This window comes from Musa acuminata, chromosome BXJ2-8 (assembly GCF_036884655.1).
Source record: "Musa acuminata AAA Group cultivar baxijiao chromosome BXJ2-8, Cavendish_Baxijiao_AAA, whole genome shotgun sequence".
In the NCBI taxonomy this organism is placed as follows: domain Eukaryota; kingdom Viridiplantae; phylum Streptophyta; class Magnoliopsida; order Zingiberales; family Musaceae; genus Musa; species Musa acuminata.
Window position 1 is genome coordinate 8238867 of NC_088345.1, and position 19107 is coordinate 8257973.

Genomic DNA, 19107 nt, shown 5'->3' on the forward strand with positions numbered 1-19107 from the left:
GAACTCATGCACGCTTTGGATTTAAATCATATGTTACTTTGATCTTTCACAAATCAAGCTTTAAGCTGTTTTATTGCAAGCACAAATAATGGAGACAACCATTTGCCACCTGTGTCACCCAAGAATTATAAGCATGAGTGTTCTAAAAGTGTCCACAAAGCCTAAATCATGGCTGGGAAAATGCAACTCATTGGATTGTCAGGTAAAGGGGTATTGCATTATACTGCTAACTTGCAGGAAGAACATGATTGCATTTTTAAGCTCTAATTGCTGTTTAGAGAGACTTCATTTCTTCTTCATTCACATGTCCAGCTTCTGTTTGACTATTCATCTTTACTTCACACTTCCACCAGAGATATAGCCGCCCTGTAAGCTCACTCAAGGATCATATCAATTGTCTTCGGGTAAGCAGCTTCAAACTATAGCGTAAGACTTAATTGCCAGAGAAAGATTGTTCTTTTACGACCTCGGTGATCGGATGGAGAGCGAGTCATGAAAATAATTTCTTTATTTGCATAGGTAAAAATGGGTTGTCTTTTCTGCAAGAACTTTGCTTATGCAAGAGAACACTTCAGAGTTCTTGGAGTAGAAGAAATCTGGTAGGTGGCAATGGCACCACCAAACACTGAAAGGCTCATAGAAATTTATTGGTTTGCAGATTCTGCATCGCTTTCTTTGCTGCTGCTAGCTGTTCTACCATTAAGAATTTTCATGACAACCGCATGTGTCATCTCATTCAGTATTACACACAAGTCACTGCCTCCCCAGTCTTTGCTGAGTTTTATCTTGGTCATTTTACAATAAAATAAAAATCTTGTTGGATTTATACCCCATGATACTTTCCTAATTAATTTTTATTTAAAATATCTTTTTTTTATCATTTTAATAAAAATATCTAAATATCATCATTCCTACTTCCGATCACTTCTATCAATATCACTTTCGTCATCTTGTTCACCTTTGACTCTCTCACAACTTTCGACATCATAATTATCATTCCGTCTTCCATTCGTCACCTTCATCTTTTTACATCGTTCGTTATCTTTCTTTATTGGACCAGATGGTGGCGTTATAGGATAAAAGCCTAATAATAAGATTGTTTGATAAATTTTTTTTTTTATTTAAAAATACTATTTTCAACCATAGTCTTTTAAGTTTTCAACATAGAAGAATAATTCTATCATTATCAAAACCTACCCACAAATTTTTTCTATTTAAGCTCGATTAATAAAACCAATTTTGAGTGGGCCAATTAACTAATAAAACATGACACACTACCATGCACATATATATATATATATATATATTGATGAACATTGATTACATTAATTATGAGGATAACTGACCCATACATTTGAAATGTTTACCCAAGATCATGCATCTCATCCAAGACACCAATCCATCCATTTCATAAAAATAGGCCTAATCTAGAAATATTATTGTATCAATCTTGCAGGATGTACTTTTACACAACAGATATACACAGTGTGTTAATTATTATTTTTATTTGTGCATTTTGTTTTCTAATTGACACTCTTGTGAACATGGTGGATAACCGCACATAAATTTTGGACATGTCTTCAACAAGAAAGAATAATTTCGGTTGCGATTAGTTCCCAACATTGCTATAGAAGAACAATAAATGCAATTAGATTCGGTAGAAGTCTATTTAAGGGAGGCTAATTAATGCTGAAGAGGTCACGAACGCAACCCACCCACCCACCTGCCTCCATTTCCTCGTCCTCCCCAGCCGTCCTCGTCATCGACTCGACGCCCCCAAGGATTTCGACTCCGTCCTCCTTCCGATTCTTCTCTCTCCTTTTTCTCTTTTGCTTTTGGTTCCTTCCCTCGTCTCGCTTTGGCCGGTGGGTGCGGATTTAGAGGCGGATCCGAGATGAGTTCGGGAGAGCTGCTGGAAATCGATCCCCTCGAGCTCCAATTCCCTTGTGAGACCCATTTCTAAATCCTTCTCTTGGTGGTTTTGCCGGAGTTGTTCGGAAGATCGTCGCTTGTTGTAGGGTTGTTCTTTCTTTTCTAATCGTTGAGTTCTTTTTGTGATTTGTTCTGACAAGTCGAACTCAAGAAGCAGATCTCGTGCTCGCTGCAGCTGGCCAACAAATCGGATGATTACGTGGCGTTTAAGGTTGTCGATTTCGGCTTTTGTTCCCCTTGTTCTCTTATTTCGTGTGTTACATTTTGTGGAAACCCTAGAAAGTTGCAATCTTTTTTATCGTTTCTTGAATTTTCTTTTGTAAAGTTGGAATCTTTGGTTGTATGATTCGGCTATTATAAATAGGTGAAGACGACAAGCCCGAAGAAATACTGCGTCAGGCCAAATGCTGGGGTCGTCCTGCCGCGGTCGACATGTGTTGTTATCGGTACGCTGATCTTTTCTCTGCCCTAAATTTTCCGTACTTGGAAGGAAGGTATTATATTTTCCTCTAAGAAGGTTACAATTTGATTCAGTTACAATGCAAGCACAGCGTGAAGCTCCACCCGACATGCAATGCAAGGACAAGTTTCTTGTCCAGAGTGTCATTGTTGACCAAGGCGCCACTACGAAAGACATCACCACGGAAATGGTACATCTAGTCTCCAGCAGTCTGATTTCAAACACTTGCTGTCGCAAATTGTAATTAGGCATGCCAGTGGGTATATGTTATCAAGGATTGACAAATGTATTTGATCTTGTTTTAGTTCTCAAAGGAGTCAGGGAATGTGGTGGATGAGGTAAAGTTGCGAGTTGCCTATGTCTCACCTCCTCAGCCACCTTCGCCTGTGCCTGAGGGATCTGAGGAGGGTTCATCACCTAGACCTTCTGTGTCAGACAATGGAAATGCGAATGCATCAGAGCTACTTGCTGTGAGTATTTTAACTTATTGCTTTATGCGCGTTATTCTTTTGAGATAGAGGATTTTAACTGTAATGCAATAATAGGCAACGAGAGCATATGCTGAAGATATTCAGCAAGAGAAAACTTCTGAGGTGAGTCTCTTATTCTTTTTGTGTAGTTCTGATTAACTTACAATTGAATCAGTGAATGTCGTGCTGTTGGATTTTTCATCTCTTATTCTTTTTTTTCTGCTCGCAATGTTATCTATGCTTTTCAGTTATTTCCTACAGATCTGGTTAGGTGCATGTTTGCTTATAAGATATGACTTTGTATGTCTGATAGTTACTTTTCGATGTAGATTTTTATAACATAAGTAGACCTTTTCTAGTTTCTATTGCATCGATTTGCTGGATATAGTAGAGAGAGAGGTCCTCATCTAAAGAACTACCCAGTCAAATACTTGGACCAGGTAGTTTCTTTGGCCCAGGTAGGTCCTCGTCTAAAGAATTAAGGTTAAATACTTGGACCTTAATCCACAATGGGGATCAACCACCAACTCAACTTCTCATTGGTAGTTTCTTTGGCTTGTTAAACTTACGTTTTAAAATCTAGCATTATAACATAGTGTTAAAATTACTTGTAAAATTAGTTATATTTCTATTCTATGTGATCTTGTAGCATCTCTTCATTACCTTGCTAAATCAGACTCTTGAATATAAGTGTGAATCTGATGCCTGCATCTATGTTGATGCGACAATGTTTGGTGAGATATCATCTGCTAGGATACAGAGGTGCATTGCTCTTGGAACATGTAATTCTATCACAGTATTTTAAAACAAAAAACTTTTGACCAAAATCACTGATTCCTTAAAGCTGTGTTAGACTAACTTACAGGAGTTATAAAGGGAATATATCAAACTGAATAAATGTAACAAATCAGGTTTTGTTTACGTTCGATGTAGATCCCACATTCAACCCCTCATCCCACTAGTTCACTCAAGAAGCCCCACGCCTTTCATGTCACCCATTGCTTGCTATCACAATGCCCTATCAATGGGTAGCTGCGTTGGGTTTAAAGGGGCATGTGTTCCATATTATAATGTTGGCATTTGCATAGGCATGCATTATCCATGATTTGAATCTTCTGAGACGATGAACTTGTTCTGGTGATAATGAAAAACTGTGTACACTCAACAGTTCATGTTAATAGTTCACTGGCCATTGACATGATCAGTGTATAGAGTTTGTGGGACATGACCACTTATATATAAATTATGTGACAAATTTGTCATACTTTCATGTATGATATTATAATATATCTTATTAGACATTTGTATCTTGGTTTTGGTTCTTTCCATTAATGGCACTCCATGTAATGTCAAAATATTTTTCATGAATATAGTTTGAATGCTGCTTTTAGGTGGACCAAATTAGCCCTGTAGGTGATATCACCTCTCACAGAACTGACAAGCACCTGAAACATTTGGGATTAATTCAGTCCACCTAATAGCTTTTCCATATAGTTTCCTTTGGCAGGAAAGATGAATGTTTTTTCCTGTGTAATTGATGGAGCATCATTGAACAAGTATTTTTGTTTATGCCACAAGACTCTGCTGGAAGGTATACAACCTTCAGCATTGAGGTTAACAATAATAAAACATTAGTCCCGTAGATACTCAATCAGCTGCTAAATTCGTGATTTTTATTTAAGATGTTAAGAGTTGAAGTGAATACTCAATGACAAGTCTTTGAGTAAACTGTAAAGTACAATGGAATTATTCTGTGCAATAATAAGTCCTTGGAGTTTCTAATATGCCAAAACAGCTTCTGGTATGGATGTAAAAATATTGATTGTTTTCATCTTTCTAGTGTGAAGTAAAAAAGAACTATTCTTTCCAATAAGCCCTTCTGATGTACCAAAACAACTTTTGGTATTGATGTGAAAACAAGATTTCTGATGTTCCTGGTTGTTTAATTGAGCTTCAACAAGATACATTTCAGTTGTAGAATGATTCCTTTGGCTTTTCATTTAGAAGCAGGAGATTGTGCTTGGTTTAGGCATAATAAATTACTAAATGATGTGGATACCCTAACTTTGCATGGATCTACAATCAAATCATTTTGTTGTACTTCAACAATATGAAATGTAATGTTTATTAGCATTCATTTATTTTTGGACTAGCTGAGCGAGACACATGATGTCATGTTAAAGGTTGAAGACAGGGAACACGGAATTACAATATTTGCTTAGTTTAGTCTATGTAGTGATGTTTTTAAGATTGATATCAATAAATTATGAGCACTATCTATCTCTTCACTAGCCTGATGACATGTATTTAGTGATTAAAGGTTTTCCTCATGAACATTAGAATTTGTTAGATGCTTAGCTTTAGTCAAGATCATGATTATTCTTGCTACACCATGGGCATATGCTGGTCTCCCACTAACATCGTATGTGTTGCAATGCATCCCATGCTGATTGTCATTCACCAGTCATATTACCAGCTTAGACATGTGGGTATGCGCTACCATGGATATGTACCCAAAGATGGTGTCCCATCTACATGGTACATGTCAGTCTGCCTAAATAGGCAGGATTTCCATGATTAGATGATGATATATTGTAACAATAATCCTAAATATGGAAGCATAATGTATAATTCTTAAGAATAAGACATATTTTTGTAGCAATAAAATCAGCAAGAAGAGATACTCATTTGCATTGCAACGGTGTAAATCTTTACGAGGAGACTTCCTACTCCAATATCTGTCTCCAATTTGTTAGATAGCTGTGTAGAATAAAGTGAGAAACATTCTAAGATGTTTAGTTAGTGGAGCTAGTGTTGTTCCGAAAGCAACAAGAGTAAACATTTACAGAACACGAAGGATCATGTGTTTATGAAATGTGCTGTTGTGACATCTTTTTGACAATGAGTATGCATTTATTAGCTTATTTAACTGGTCTAAAACCACCTTAGACTAGTATAATTTGGACTAGATTATGTTCACTTTAGATTAAACTGACTTGAATAAATCAAATCAATTTGGAATCACCCTGAATTGATCTAAGACTAATCAAGTCTGGTTTAGTTCAATCAACGTTTGGACTCAAATCCAACAATTACATAATATTGGACTAGGGTAGGCCGACTCATATACTGATCATGTGCACTGTACATAACTGTGCATGCACCATAGCAGGTTGGGCCAACCATGGCCCATGGACTGGTCATATGCATCGCACATGACTGCGTGTCTTAATAATCTAGAATCTTTGGGTTACTTAACAAACAAGTCATGATTGAGATGATTTACTCATAATACTTGATTGCAGTTCAGTGGCTGCTGATAATGCAGCTTAAAAGATCAATGGTATTATAAGGGAAAAATTGAAGTACTGACTGTAAAAGTAGACATGTGGTCAATAACAGCAATATATGTGTGCATGTGCAAGGATACTTCTTATTTATATGTCATTAATTGGTTATTCCCTCTTAAAACCACATACCAGTAATGTGATTTTTTCTAGTCTCTCCACTTTAACTAATGTTTCAAAGAGGCATATTTAGATACATTTGCTCCACTTTAGCTTGTAATTCTAGGGTTCTCAAAGTTATGTGCCAACTTCCTGACTCTGTGAAACTTGGGTTTTCAAGAGATTTCAGCATGAAAAATATAAGAAAAATAGAACATTGATTACCTACAATGCTGATGTATTAAGGAAGCACCCTCGACTCCTGCAGTTGATCCTTAAGTTGCAATTGGTCATCCTACCACATGAACAAGTAATCTGACTCCAAACAAGTTTATTGATCTTTTGTATTCTTGACAATATATAATAAGCTAATCAGGAATGTATTTTCAAATTACGCATTCCATCTGAACATACAATGGTTGGTCATCAACCTTCCAGTCTCTCTGCATTTATTTTAAAGTTATTACACGGAATTGTTGCTTCTTCTTTTTTCTTTTCATAATTAGTTATTCTCATCTGATGCATGTTTGTTGTAATGTGCTCAAACACACTTCAGGTATATTTTTATTAGGAATTTTGAACTCTCTTGCCTTTATGATGATTAATGTTATACTGGCAATCTTTAATTGACCTTTTCTCCATCCAGAATTTGGCTCTAATTTCAAGGTTGACTGAGGAGAAGAATGTTGCTCTTCAACAGAACAGTAAACTGCGACAAGAACTGGTAAGCACCAACATGGTTTATCAATGGACTTTTTCTAATGCTAGTGGATCGAATAATATAGCATATTATTACAAAGTATGTCATAAATAATTAAAAATAAATTATTTTGAAAATTTTGGACAGAATTCTGGTAGAAGTTTCTGAACTTCTCAATGTACCTAATTTTTTTCCTGTTTATAGCATGTGCACTTTTGCTCAATGCTGCAAGTTCACGAATTCAACATCTTTTCAGGCATCTTTACTGGATATGCCACACAACCTATTGATAGAATACATAATTCATTGTCTTTTTGTACAGCTAAAATTTGTCCACTGCCTAATTCCAGTTGTAAAGGACAATAACTATTGCAAACAAGCCTGTTCTGGTAGGTTCTTGATGCCCTCCATTTGTTTGTATATATTGATCAGCAATGATAAGCAATCATGGATATTGTGTTTATTTGGTTCAAAACTAAGTCCATACTAGGTTTCACTGCCACTACCTATGTTGGATATTAATTTGCTGTGGTCAACCTTATTACATGATTTGGAACACTTTCAGATGTGTCAGCATAATCTAGTTATTTCAGGTTTTCCATCACAGAGTAAACATTTGTTCTCATTTGAGTTTGTTGCTGGCTTGGTGTCTCATCTGAGCCTATCACAAGGTCTCAAGACTGGATTCTGCAGGGTTCTGCAAAATTGCATCGAAGTGTGGTCGATAAAAAGCCTTCTGATGCTTAAGTTAGTGTCGGAAAAGATTTAGAGTAATCGGGGTTATGACAGTTCTGAGAATTTATGTTTTCTTTTCTTTTGTACAGTAGCATACCTGAGATCTTCTTTAGGAGGCTTTGACAACCATCATGGTTAAGTGGGGAATCAATTCATAAGAGCAGTTATGCTAGATTATTAGGCTTTACTCTATCGTGAAGGGTCGCAGTTGCATCCAAACCTACAGCCAGGCATTGCAGTTAACATCGTCACATATTGGGTTGACTACATGAGGCATTTTAGCTGATGTGTCGGGTTGGCAAGATGAATAAATAGGTGTGGTTGATGGTGATGTAGTGTCCGGATGTCCACATGAGATCTCTTATTAAGATATATTAGCATTTTAAGTATACATGTATGCATGCTTTTTCGCAAATCAAGATCTCTTTAAAATGGCTTAAATAAGTCCTAGAAAAATTTGTTCCCATTAGTCCTAAAAGTGTTAACCTAGAGATCATATAGGTAGCACACTTCTATTATCTCAGTCCATGAGATTAGACAACTATGCTTGGCATGTTTCAAGGCAGTCATCCTGTGAGACTGTCAGTTTAGTTAAGTAAATAGGTCGTTAGTGATGTATATTTTGGACTCACCATACTCCTTGATTTTAGTTCTGATAGATCAAGGAATCATCAAGACTTTCTTTCTTCTTTTTGTGCCCTTTAATCGTAATCATATAACTCCATAAATACGCTGTCCATGCCGCTTGACAAATTACATTTGCGAGAATGACTGATTATTACTTATTTTTCAGTTATAGCAATGAGAAAACTGTGCAACGTGTTACTGTTTGTTCTGCGTGAGTACAAGAAGCTTACTCATTTGACAAAGCATTCAACTAACTATATCAGATTCGTAAAATGGGCTCATTCAATCAAGATTTATGATTCAACTTATTATCATTTATCCGTTCTTTCTGCAATAGCGATGTGGTTCTTATTTGGTGGAAAGAACTATGGCATTAGTAGATACGTACCTGAACACGCTGTAAATTCTACCGTTTGCTAATTAGTCGTCAGTCTTAGACAGTAAGCACAAATGGGGTCTTAAATCTGAGTTCATATATATTCTTTAACAATATTTTGTCGTTGTTGCATGCAGGAACTTGTGAGGCGAGAAGTCAGCAAACAACAAGGTGGTTTCTCATTCATGTTTGTGGTGATCATTGCCTTGCTTGGAATTTTTCTAGGCTACTTGTTGAAGAAGTAACAATGGCTTGTAGCCTTTTATGGACACTCATAGATCTGACTGCCACATTCTATTAGGTCCTTATAGGAGTCAAAACTAGCTCACCTAAGGTCTGGTAGCTTCTTTTGACTGTTTAGCAGCGGCTTCAGTTGGTGTAACATCTGATGTTATGGGTGTGCAATTTCGGTACCGTGCGTCCTTCATATTTATTAATACAAATGTAGCAAACCTTGGTCCTCTTGAATTATTATCATTTATAATAACTTGTTTGTGAGCAGGTGCTATCAGTAATCTCGAATATTGATTCGTGTTTATTGAACTCAAGATTTTCTTGTGTTTTTGATGTTTCTAACTTCGTATCTGCGGTTAATACTCTGTCGTATCTGCTTAGACTAGGAAAACTGACAGTAGTAGGAAGATTGCTTTAATGTTTCAATGGCATTATTATTCAGAAGATGATGAGAATTTGAGTCATTCCTTGAAGAGCTTTAGTTCCAAGACATGTAGCAGCCCATGGATGACATTATCATTATTCATTTTATGGCACGATTGCTGGATCTAAAATTGTTTGCCCATGTAATGTATTTGTTCTTTGGAGCATCCCATGGAATGGTTGTTGCCATGCTGTATTCCATGAGCACCTGCACACAGGTTAATTATAAATTGCCTTTTAGTTGGACTCCTTTAAATCTTTAGATTTAAAAAATATATATTAAAATCTTTATAGTTATGAATGATAAATTACCTTTTAGTTGGATTCCTTTAACATCTTTATCTTTAGATTTAAAAAATTTATATTGAAATTTTTATAGTTATGAATGTGAAATATTTAACTTTATTTGTCATAATATCGTATATTTTACCAATGAAAGATACATGATGACATATGTAAGAATAATATTAAAATGATGAAAAAATACTTTTAATATTTTAATTATATTTTTTTGTTATGTTTTAATTAAAAAAAAATTTAATTGATTATTACGATACTAGCAAATAGTGATGCCATCGGGGGCTGTGGGCGACTATTGTGATGGTGGTCGGCCTTGTTGATATTGATCTAAACATTGAAGACCAAGGCGATGGTGATGACTATAGTAGCAATGACGGTTTGATTGATGATGGTGATGGTGGATCTTGGGGATGTGAGAAGGAAGATGAAGAGAGTTACGATAGTTTGTGAGATAAGTGGGAGAGGAGGAAGAGATAGTGTTGCAGGAGATAGCATTGGTGTGGTCATCATCCTCATGACACGAGAGAGGAGGAAGAGAAGGGTGAACGACGATGACGTTATTTTCGGCTTCTATGGCTTCTTACGGATCGATGAGAAAGAGGAGGGAGAGCGACAACGGGAGGTGAGGCAAACGAAGAGGTGATAGCCACTCTCCCTCCTTTTCCTCCTCCCGGTACGATAGTGTCACGATAATGATGGTTGCACCAACGCTATCTCCCATGACACTATGATCCTTGTCCTCTTCCTCCTCATCATAGAGGGTGCTAGTCCATTGCATTCGGGGCACATGTATGCTTCGCTTCCCTAAGAGCTTTGGTAAAAACCTCGATCGCATCAAGTTATACAAGGAATCGAAGGGTATGGTGCCATAGTGCTTACTATAGTGGTGGTGGTGGTGTGGATGTTGGAAGAGCTAGTGGTGTTGGTAATGGTTCTTGATTAATACATTTAGTGAAAATCCATTGAACCCTATCCGTGGTGTTTTGGGTGTACGCTAAGATGCCACCGACTAGGTTAAGCAAGGATGATGGCATCATGTCCAAATTGGAAGAGAAGCTCGAGGAAGAGAACGATGGCGAAGACAAGGAAGATAGCATGTATAGGTAGGAGGACCATCGAGGACAATAGAATGAGACCTGGTTGGGTATAATTAGGATCTAAAGGGAGGAAAGGGAAAGTCATGTTGTTGTAGACAAGGATGCCTTTGATTGGCCTCGACCCCTCCATCAAGCCATCGAGGGTGGAGTGATTGCTGCAACAATGGTCGAATAGCAATGACTGTCGCTCTCCCTCCTCCCCTCACAAGAAGTCACAGAAGCTAGAGATAGTGTCGTCGCTGCTCTCCCTCCTCTTACAGAGGGAGAAGGAAGTGGAAAGAGAGAGGCTGCCTTCTCTCCCTTTGCTTCACCTCCCATCATCGCTCTCCCTCCTTTTCCTCCTCCTCCGCCTGTAACAAATTATAGAAGTAAGAGATAGCATCGTCATTGCTCACCCTCCTCATGATACTATCATTCTCATCCTCTTCTTTCTCTCCCTTTCTCATCTCCCACCACCACTCTTCTTCCTCTTCCTTCTCACATCCCCAAGATCTACCACTATCATCATCAAATCTCTGTCATTACCATTGATGTTGCCCCCGCCTTGATCGTTGATGTTTCAATCGACCTTAACAAAGTTGACCACCACCACAATAACCACCCGCGATCTCCAGTAACATCATTGTCCGTCATCATTATAACAATCGACTAAGTAGTTTTAATTAGGACATAATAAAAGAAAATATAGTTTGAACATTAAAATTATTATTTTTCTATCATTTTCACATCATTCCTACATGTGCTGTATTTTTCATCAGTAAAGCCGATGGCCACAGGGTAAATGAGATTAAATATTTTATTTTTATAACTATAGGAATTTTAATATAAATATTTTAAATCTAGGGATTGGGAGAGATGTTAAGGGGGTGTAACTATATGGGATAATCTATAATCAGCCCTCTGTGCAAAAAAACTATATAATATATTGCTCTTGTGGGATCTCAATATTTGCTTGCATACATTTTGATGGAGCAAAGATGGTAGTTTACTTGTGCATTCATATGTTAATTAACTTGTTTCTTTTCCTTAAAAAGATCCTATGAGGACTTAGTCTTTTATTGATAGATTTAGTAAAAGCGTCAAGTGACTTAGGTCAAACCAATAAAATTTATGATATGGTAACAAAATGGCAAACAAATACTTGGACATACAATGTTGGCATCTAATAAGGTTGCATGGAAAATAGTCTAAACACTTGATAATTTGGAGGAAATCAGTATAGAGATATGGAGAATGAGTCACTCACTCAGAGGAGCAGACATCCAAGATTAACATTAAAAAAAACAACAAACCAGAGATACCATAAGAACAAGTGAGATAAGAAGAACATATGTGAGCATAAAGATTGAGATAATTAAGTTTGAGCTACAATTTCAAGTCATCAACCTAATTTGATAGTATTAACTATAAGCATGTTTGGTTGTAGATGTGATTGCACAGGTATCCTATTGATTGTCAATTGAAAGAGTTTGTGTAAAGACTTATAAAAGTGAGAGAAATCGTTAGCTCGAAGAATACGATAATCATACATTAACTTATATACAAACTTTGGATATTCGTAACTATCTCAAGGTGATCGAAATTCAATACCAAAAAGTAAAAAAACTCTCTTCTGTAAGATAGAAAAAGGTACCATATATTAGACTCTAAATTGTATAGTGGATTTAGCATGTTACTAGGTCTTACGAGCATAGTCGAGGGTTGTATCAACAAAGTGTCATGATCTAGCAAGTGCATTGGTAATGAAAAAATATACGAATCATATAAACAAATCACACATTTCAAAGATATACCTTGGTAATGAAAAAGTTTCAATAAAAGTATACGAAGAAGATATGCTCCAATGGGACAAATCGTTAGTGAATCAATTTCAAATTTTCTATCAATGATTCGATGTATAACAAATCACATTTCAAGGATATACCTCAAGATGAATAATCTATAAAACTCAGGAGATTGGAATCGAATAAGCGACAAAAAATCATTGCAAGGATAAGATGATGCATCAATTAATACGTTACAAGTTTAAGTCGAGGAGTGATCGAAAGCAACCCTGGAGACAAAGACACACATAGATTGATGAGGAGAGAGCACTCATGTAACAGTAGTGGCAAGGACCATAACAATCTCAATGCAAATAAAAATGCATAATAACAATTCGCACGAAGAGAAACTACTTGGAAGATAAAATACGGAGAGAAAGTATATGAACACTTACCTTGAATGGAGACGAAGGATATGAACACTTGTCAAGCCAAAAATGGGACCATTGCATTCCTTAATTTTCTCATTCTAATAGAGAAAGACTCATTCCTTAAAGAGTGGAGGGGAGCTCCAACGCACGTGTACTTGATCCAATTTTTTTATGAGTATGCTAATATCAATTTATTTTCATTTGTCCCTTTGTAAATTTAAATTTGCGTTCAAAATACTCTTTCATTCCTCTGCCTCATTTCCGTTCATACATATGAAATACATATATATGAAGTTAGCTAAAATTTTATGTGATTCAGTAAACATAAATGGTATGATAAAATACCACATGAGTGAATACATAGGAATTCAAATCTGCCACTCATACATAGGAATTCCAATCCGCTAAATCACTCATGTTATCATCTTCTACTTCCTAAGTCTTTTAGTTCCTCTTCATCTTTTTTTTTTTTGTTTATTATATTCTATACATAGTTAAAATTCATTGTCTTACTCTATAAACCTTTCAATTTATGTATAAAAATCTATGTATAGATTTTTATACATAAATCTATACCAGCTATTTCAAAGGTTTCAACTGCATTTCAGGTATGGTTTTGGTTTTTCCCAATTAGGAAATGGTATACAATTAACAAACTCAAGACATTCTTTATCCTAATGAAGTATATGAGACATACATCAGAAGATATTCCTCTTCTTTGAAACCTCAAATGGCTAAATTGGCATCTGATGAACTTAACTTGTTCCAGTATAAAGCAGTTGTCGTGCTGTGCAATGTAATGAAGAGATTAGGAGTGAAGAAGGAAGATGCTAAACAGAAAAGAAACAGGGGAGAACAGTATCTCGTTCTCAAAGAATCAATTTATCCTCATGCTTGGGGGTATTTTAATTGATGGAGGTATCAAGACGACGAAACTCGACTCAACTTGCAAGAAAATTTTTCAGAGAAACAAGCATAATAAAAAAATACAAAGGCCTACGATATATTAGTGAAAGCTAGAAAGGAAAGATTATAATCAAAATTCTTATCATCCAACTTGCAACAGTAAAATTAGAGTCGAAACGTTTTGACATGAGACAAATGACTATAGGACCATGAAAACAAAAGAGGATTTTAGAGAAGTAATCGTAAAAAAAAAAATACAAAGGCCCTACAATGTGCTAATAAAAGCTACCAAGGAAAGATCATAGTCCGAATTTCCATGGATGATGGGACTTCAATAGTATCTCAGGTTGGACCATCGGATTATCATGTTGACTTTTGAAATCTTACAAAATCCATTTTTAAATTTTACAGATTATAAAGTACTTGAATGTTTACTTATATGATTCGATTGTAAGTTTCAATAAAATGACAATCACAATTCACTTGCGAGTTTACATAAGATTACGGAAAGGTTAATCTCGAATATCACAAGTACCACACTAAGTCGTGACAGTATAGTATTGCAGTCTCAATCAATAAATGCAATACGAGAATGCAACAATGACTATATAGATATCATATCATCCAAAATCCATCAGGGCATTTGGGAAAAGAATAATGATTAAATGTTGTCGGAACTTTGTTCAAATAATCTGAGGGGAAAACATATTTTGGACGATAAAATAAAAGAAAAAAATCAAACATTGAACATATATCCTCCTTTTTTCTTCGTTACAGAACTGTACCTGAAAAACAGCCCACCATCAACTGCAAGACAACCAACTCCGACTTCGAATGATCTGAAAAAGTGGATGGGAAAATGAAAAGTCAATGAGCAAGCCGACAACTTAAAGCAAACAACCACAGAGAATCAAGCATTCTTTTAACTTGCCTACTGCTGTACTTTAGCAGCAGAAACATGGCTAAATGGATGTGCAACTTCATGAAGTGTTTTCTCTTCTCAACGTCAAAAGAGATATCAGGCTTATGATATCTCTGGAACGGTAGCAGAACCATAAAATCATAGAAGTCACTAACATTGACAGCCTTCGTACTTAGAACTCTTCCTGCAAATTGCAATAAAAAGAAAAAACAAAGTGTTTAAGGAATATTGATTGCCATATAGAACATATGAATGGCGACAATTTTCCCAAAGTGCAATAACCATCCAAACGTATGTTAGAAACCAAAGGAAATAGAAATATATACCATGGCAGCAGTAAAGGAACAATAAAGTTGACCAACGCATTTAACGCATTTAATTGTTGTTTGGCTTGTCAGGCTGAAGAAATCGTTACTTGCATCAGAACTTAGTTCGGCAAGATTTGTCCATAGAAGTTTCTAACCTCTTTGAAGGTTATCCATGATATTTATAGCTTTTTTAGGTGTATTTCTGATATTTCCCCTATTTCAAAGGCTATCCCTGAAATTGCTCTAGCATACTATCTTAGGTAGAGTACTACTACATTGGCAAGTATGCTATTGCAGGAATCAAAGTTTAAAAAATGTGTATACAATTTCATATTCTCCTTTTCCATACATGTATGATAAAGTAAAATACACATAATATTTTGAGGTGGGTTACTAGTTTTGGGTAAATGTTCTGGAGGGTTTTCATGCTATTAAATTTTTCGATGATCTACCAAATTCAAAAGTCAAACAAAGTTTTGGTGTCTGATGATATCAACAGGTATTAGAATGTTGATTTAACTAAATTTTAGAAGATATTTAAAAGTTAATCATGGAATTTATGAAAAGGATGAATGACAGAGGCAAATATCTAATAGAAATCCCTTTTTAGTCTGCTAATTTTGGTTTTGGCTAAAAGTTCTGGAAACCATATTCAATTCACTCAAACACAAAGCAGCCAAAACCAGCATTACGGCTTGCAATTGGCAGGAACTCTAAACCAAACCCACAAGTTTGACCCAACTAGGTAATTTTGTTGATTGCAAAATTAATAATGATAAGCCACTACAGCAAACGGCATTCCCTATGCATGCCATAGTGTGTCGTGCATGTATGTCTGTCTCCAGCCTCGGTTACAGTCTTCCCATGCTAACTGGAAGTATCCTTTTCTTAATCCTAAACTAGATTCTGAACAACCACATGCTGCACCTGTTCGTTCATCTATAAAATTTATTTTGCAGAAGGCACCATGATTTTAAACTTCCTCAAGAACTTCATTCATATACCAACGAGCAAGACTTTTCCCGTTTTCTTTTGCTACATGGCCTTTAAAAGGTTGCAACACTGGAGAAGGACAATACATAATATTCATGAAGCTCAGAATTACATCTTCATCTCTAAATGATTAAAACCCTTAGCTGCTTTTGCAGTGTTATGTCCTTTGATACTAAACAATGTTAATATCAGTATGAATATTCCCTTCTATCTTTTGAAGCCACAAAAAAGATAAATACATAATGCTATGAACTCAGTATACAATTCTATAGCACATGTTATGCATTCATCGATGAGAATGGATGAATGGATACACGCATGTCATGTTCAATTTATAGAGCCTGTCGAGCACTTGCACCAACAATGCCATGTACCTATTGTGTGTTCCACAAATTCATAGCTCTAAATTACTTTCAAAAAATCCTGAGCTCCAAACATCACTGTCAATATCCCCTATATTCGCATTTGCAATTTAAACTAAAACAAACTGAGTCAAGATTGTCCTAGGGAAGACTTCTCATTGACACTAGTTCCTACAGAAAAAACCTGCCTATAAATTCAAGTAGAAAAATTTTCAAAGTAACATGACCCTTAGCGAAACTCCTAGACATCTTCGTTCCTTTCCAATTTTCCTAATGATATATTCCTGTGGTCTTTCGACTTCAAAGTGTCCTAATTCCTGTGGTTTTTTAATTCCTTTTCCAATCACCTAGACTAAATAGACTCTAGGGTGCAGTGGTACTGCATCAAAGAATCCAAGGATAAACATCTACAGAAGAAACTTCTCTTTTTATGCAAAACTAACAAACCTTTAGGAACTTCGGTAGCTTAGGAAGTGTATATGCATCATAGCATAGAGTCCACATTCAAGCGCCTTTCAGATATCAACTACCGAGATTTCATTCTATAAGTATGTGCAAAAGAAAATAAGAGTACCTACAAAATTATAGATAATCCCTAGCAGCAAATTAACATTCACTATCGACAGAACAATACAAGATTATGATTTCTGCTGTCAAAGCTTTGATTCGATTACCATGGCTAAAGTAAAGTCAGCATACATTAGACAATATATTAGCCAGATTCAAAGAAACCAAACCTTTGTGACTTGTCTTGAAGAACAATCTTTCATGCATGTCTTACCTTGAAAACCATCGATCAGCACCATTCTTCCTCGCAGTAGAAAGAAGTGCACGTTCCCTCTCCTTTTCTTTCTTCTCCCGCCTCATCCTCATCCTCTCCTCCCTCAGTTCCTCTATTGTCTTTTTCCACGCATTCTTCTTCCCCGATCCACTTGCAACCATGAATCTTCCAACTTCCTCGTCAACAGTCTCTGACATGGCCGACGGTCGTGAGAGGTACCACGGCGCCTTCACCCCCTTCCCTACCAGTCCATATCCCAGCTTATACTTCTCGTCATCGGGCGCCACCGGCGCCGGATTGTCCTCTCTCCGCCGCTTCTTAGAGCTCTTGGATCCACCGTCTTCAGCCTCCTCCTTCCTAAATCTCTTGCCATCACGGGGGATCCCTTCGTCCTGGGTGCCACCAAGGGAGGAGAAATCGGAGAGTCCGTCGAAGAGGTTAAAGTGGCGAGAGTCGTCATCGAAGGCGGGGGGGTTGCTGGTAGTGAAGACCGCGGGCACGGCGGAGGCGCTCGAGGCGGAACTCGGCGGCGGGACTCCTCGCGCTGGAGCTGCTCCTCGCGGGCAGCGGCCTCCTCGTCCCGGCGGACCTTCTCGCAGTTCTCGTAGTTGTACACGTTCCACCGCTTCTGCGGCAATATGTTGAGACCTCCGTGCCCCCTCCCCATCGATCGATCGTCCTAGCGAAGATTAGGGTTCCGAGAGGAAGGGATCCCGGAAAATTATTTGGATTTCGTTCGCCGGTCGATTTCGTGGGAGCAAAGAGCTAATTACTAGACCTCCTTAGCATCCTTGTTACTATTTTTAAAAATTTATATTAAATTTTTTATAGTTAATAGTTATGTAACTGATAAAAAATATAATATATATATATATGAATAACATAAAAATGATAGACAAAATATAATTTTAATATTGATGATGAATAATTACATCGTGGATGACTGTGATGATGATGGTTAACAAGAATAATATAATGATCAGTCTTGTCAAAATCGATATTCAAACATCAACGATAAAGATGAAAAGGAGATGAAGCGGTGAGGCATATAAGAACGTCGCATTGCTTTGCCTCTTCTTTCTCCTCCGATGCCGTTTTAAATTTGCATCAACATTGAAGAAGGAAGATGAGACCAACGAGGCATCTACATCATCGACGAGAAGGAGAGAGGAGGAATAGAAGATAGGTGAGACAAAGTGGTGTAGCACAAGAGGAGGAAGAGGAGGAAGAGGAGGCAAGTGAGACATCTACATCAATGTCGCATTGCTCTACCTCCTCTTTATTCTCATAGACCATTAGATTGTTCAATGGGGCGTTGCATCGCTTCCTCTATGTTGGCGTCATATTATCTCATCTTCGTTCTCATAGACCATCGATGTAGCATTGCACTACCTCCTCTATGTTGGCATCGCATTGTTTTGTCTCCTCTTTGTTCTCGTCGACCATCGCATTGCTGGAAGAGGAAGAGGAAGAGGAGGCAAAGTAGTGCAACATCGATGCAAATACCTCACCTCCTTCCTCTTCCTCCTTCGGTGCTAACACAAATATAGATGCCTCACTGTTTTGTTTCCTCTTCCTTCTTGTCATTGATGTTTAGATCGACATCAGCAAGATTAACCACCATATTGTTCTCGACGATCACCACCACAATAGTCATCGATGGCGTCATTATTCGTTATTATCATTGAAATTATCTTTTTGTCCATTATTTTTGTATCATTCATATATGTGTTTTCACGTGTTGTATCTTTCGTCGTCTAGAGATCGTGATGATAAAGAGGTTTGACTGTAAAGGGTAAATTGTAATTAGCCCGAGCAAAGATGAGCAAATTGTAATTAGT

The 19107-nt window shown here is 36.9% G+C and overlaps 1 protein-coding gene and 1 pseudogene across 3 annotated transcripts; one reads left to right on the forward strand and one right to left on the reverse strand.

Moving 5' to 3' along the window:
• Positions 1–1687: 1687 nt before the first annotated feature.
• Positions 1688–9261, forward strand: LOC103993282 (vesicle-associated protein 1-2). Of its 2 annotated transcripts, XM_009413288.3 has the most exons (9): positions 1688–1946; positions 2073–2143; positions 2297–2378; positions 2467–2582; positions 2698–2862; positions 2938–2985; positions 6955–7032; positions 7331–7397; positions 8884–9261. In XM_009413288.3, exons 1-9 carry the CDS (start codon positions 1895–1897, stop codon positions 9045–9047), a joined length of 843 nt encoding a protein of 280 aa, XP_009411563.1. In that variant the 5' UTR covers positions 1688–1894; the 3' UTR covers positions 9048–9261. The 2 variants fall into 2 exon arrangements, with proteins under 2 accessions (XP_009411563.1, XP_009411564.1); XM_009413289.3 differs by lacking the exon at positions 7331–7397 and having other exon boundaries at positions 1689–1946.
• Positions 9262–14542: 5281 nt separating this feature from the next.
• On the reverse strand, positions 14543–18033 carry LOC135619039 (uncharacterized; annotated as a pseudogene). The gene is made up of 3 exons (XR_010489281.1): positions 17267–18033; positions 14832–15006; positions 14543–14739 (listed from the first exon to the last, which is right to left on the reverse strand). The product of XR_010489281.1 is annotated as an uncharacterized LOC135619039 (transcript).
• Between the last annotated feature and the right edge of the window lie 1074 nt (positions 18034–19107).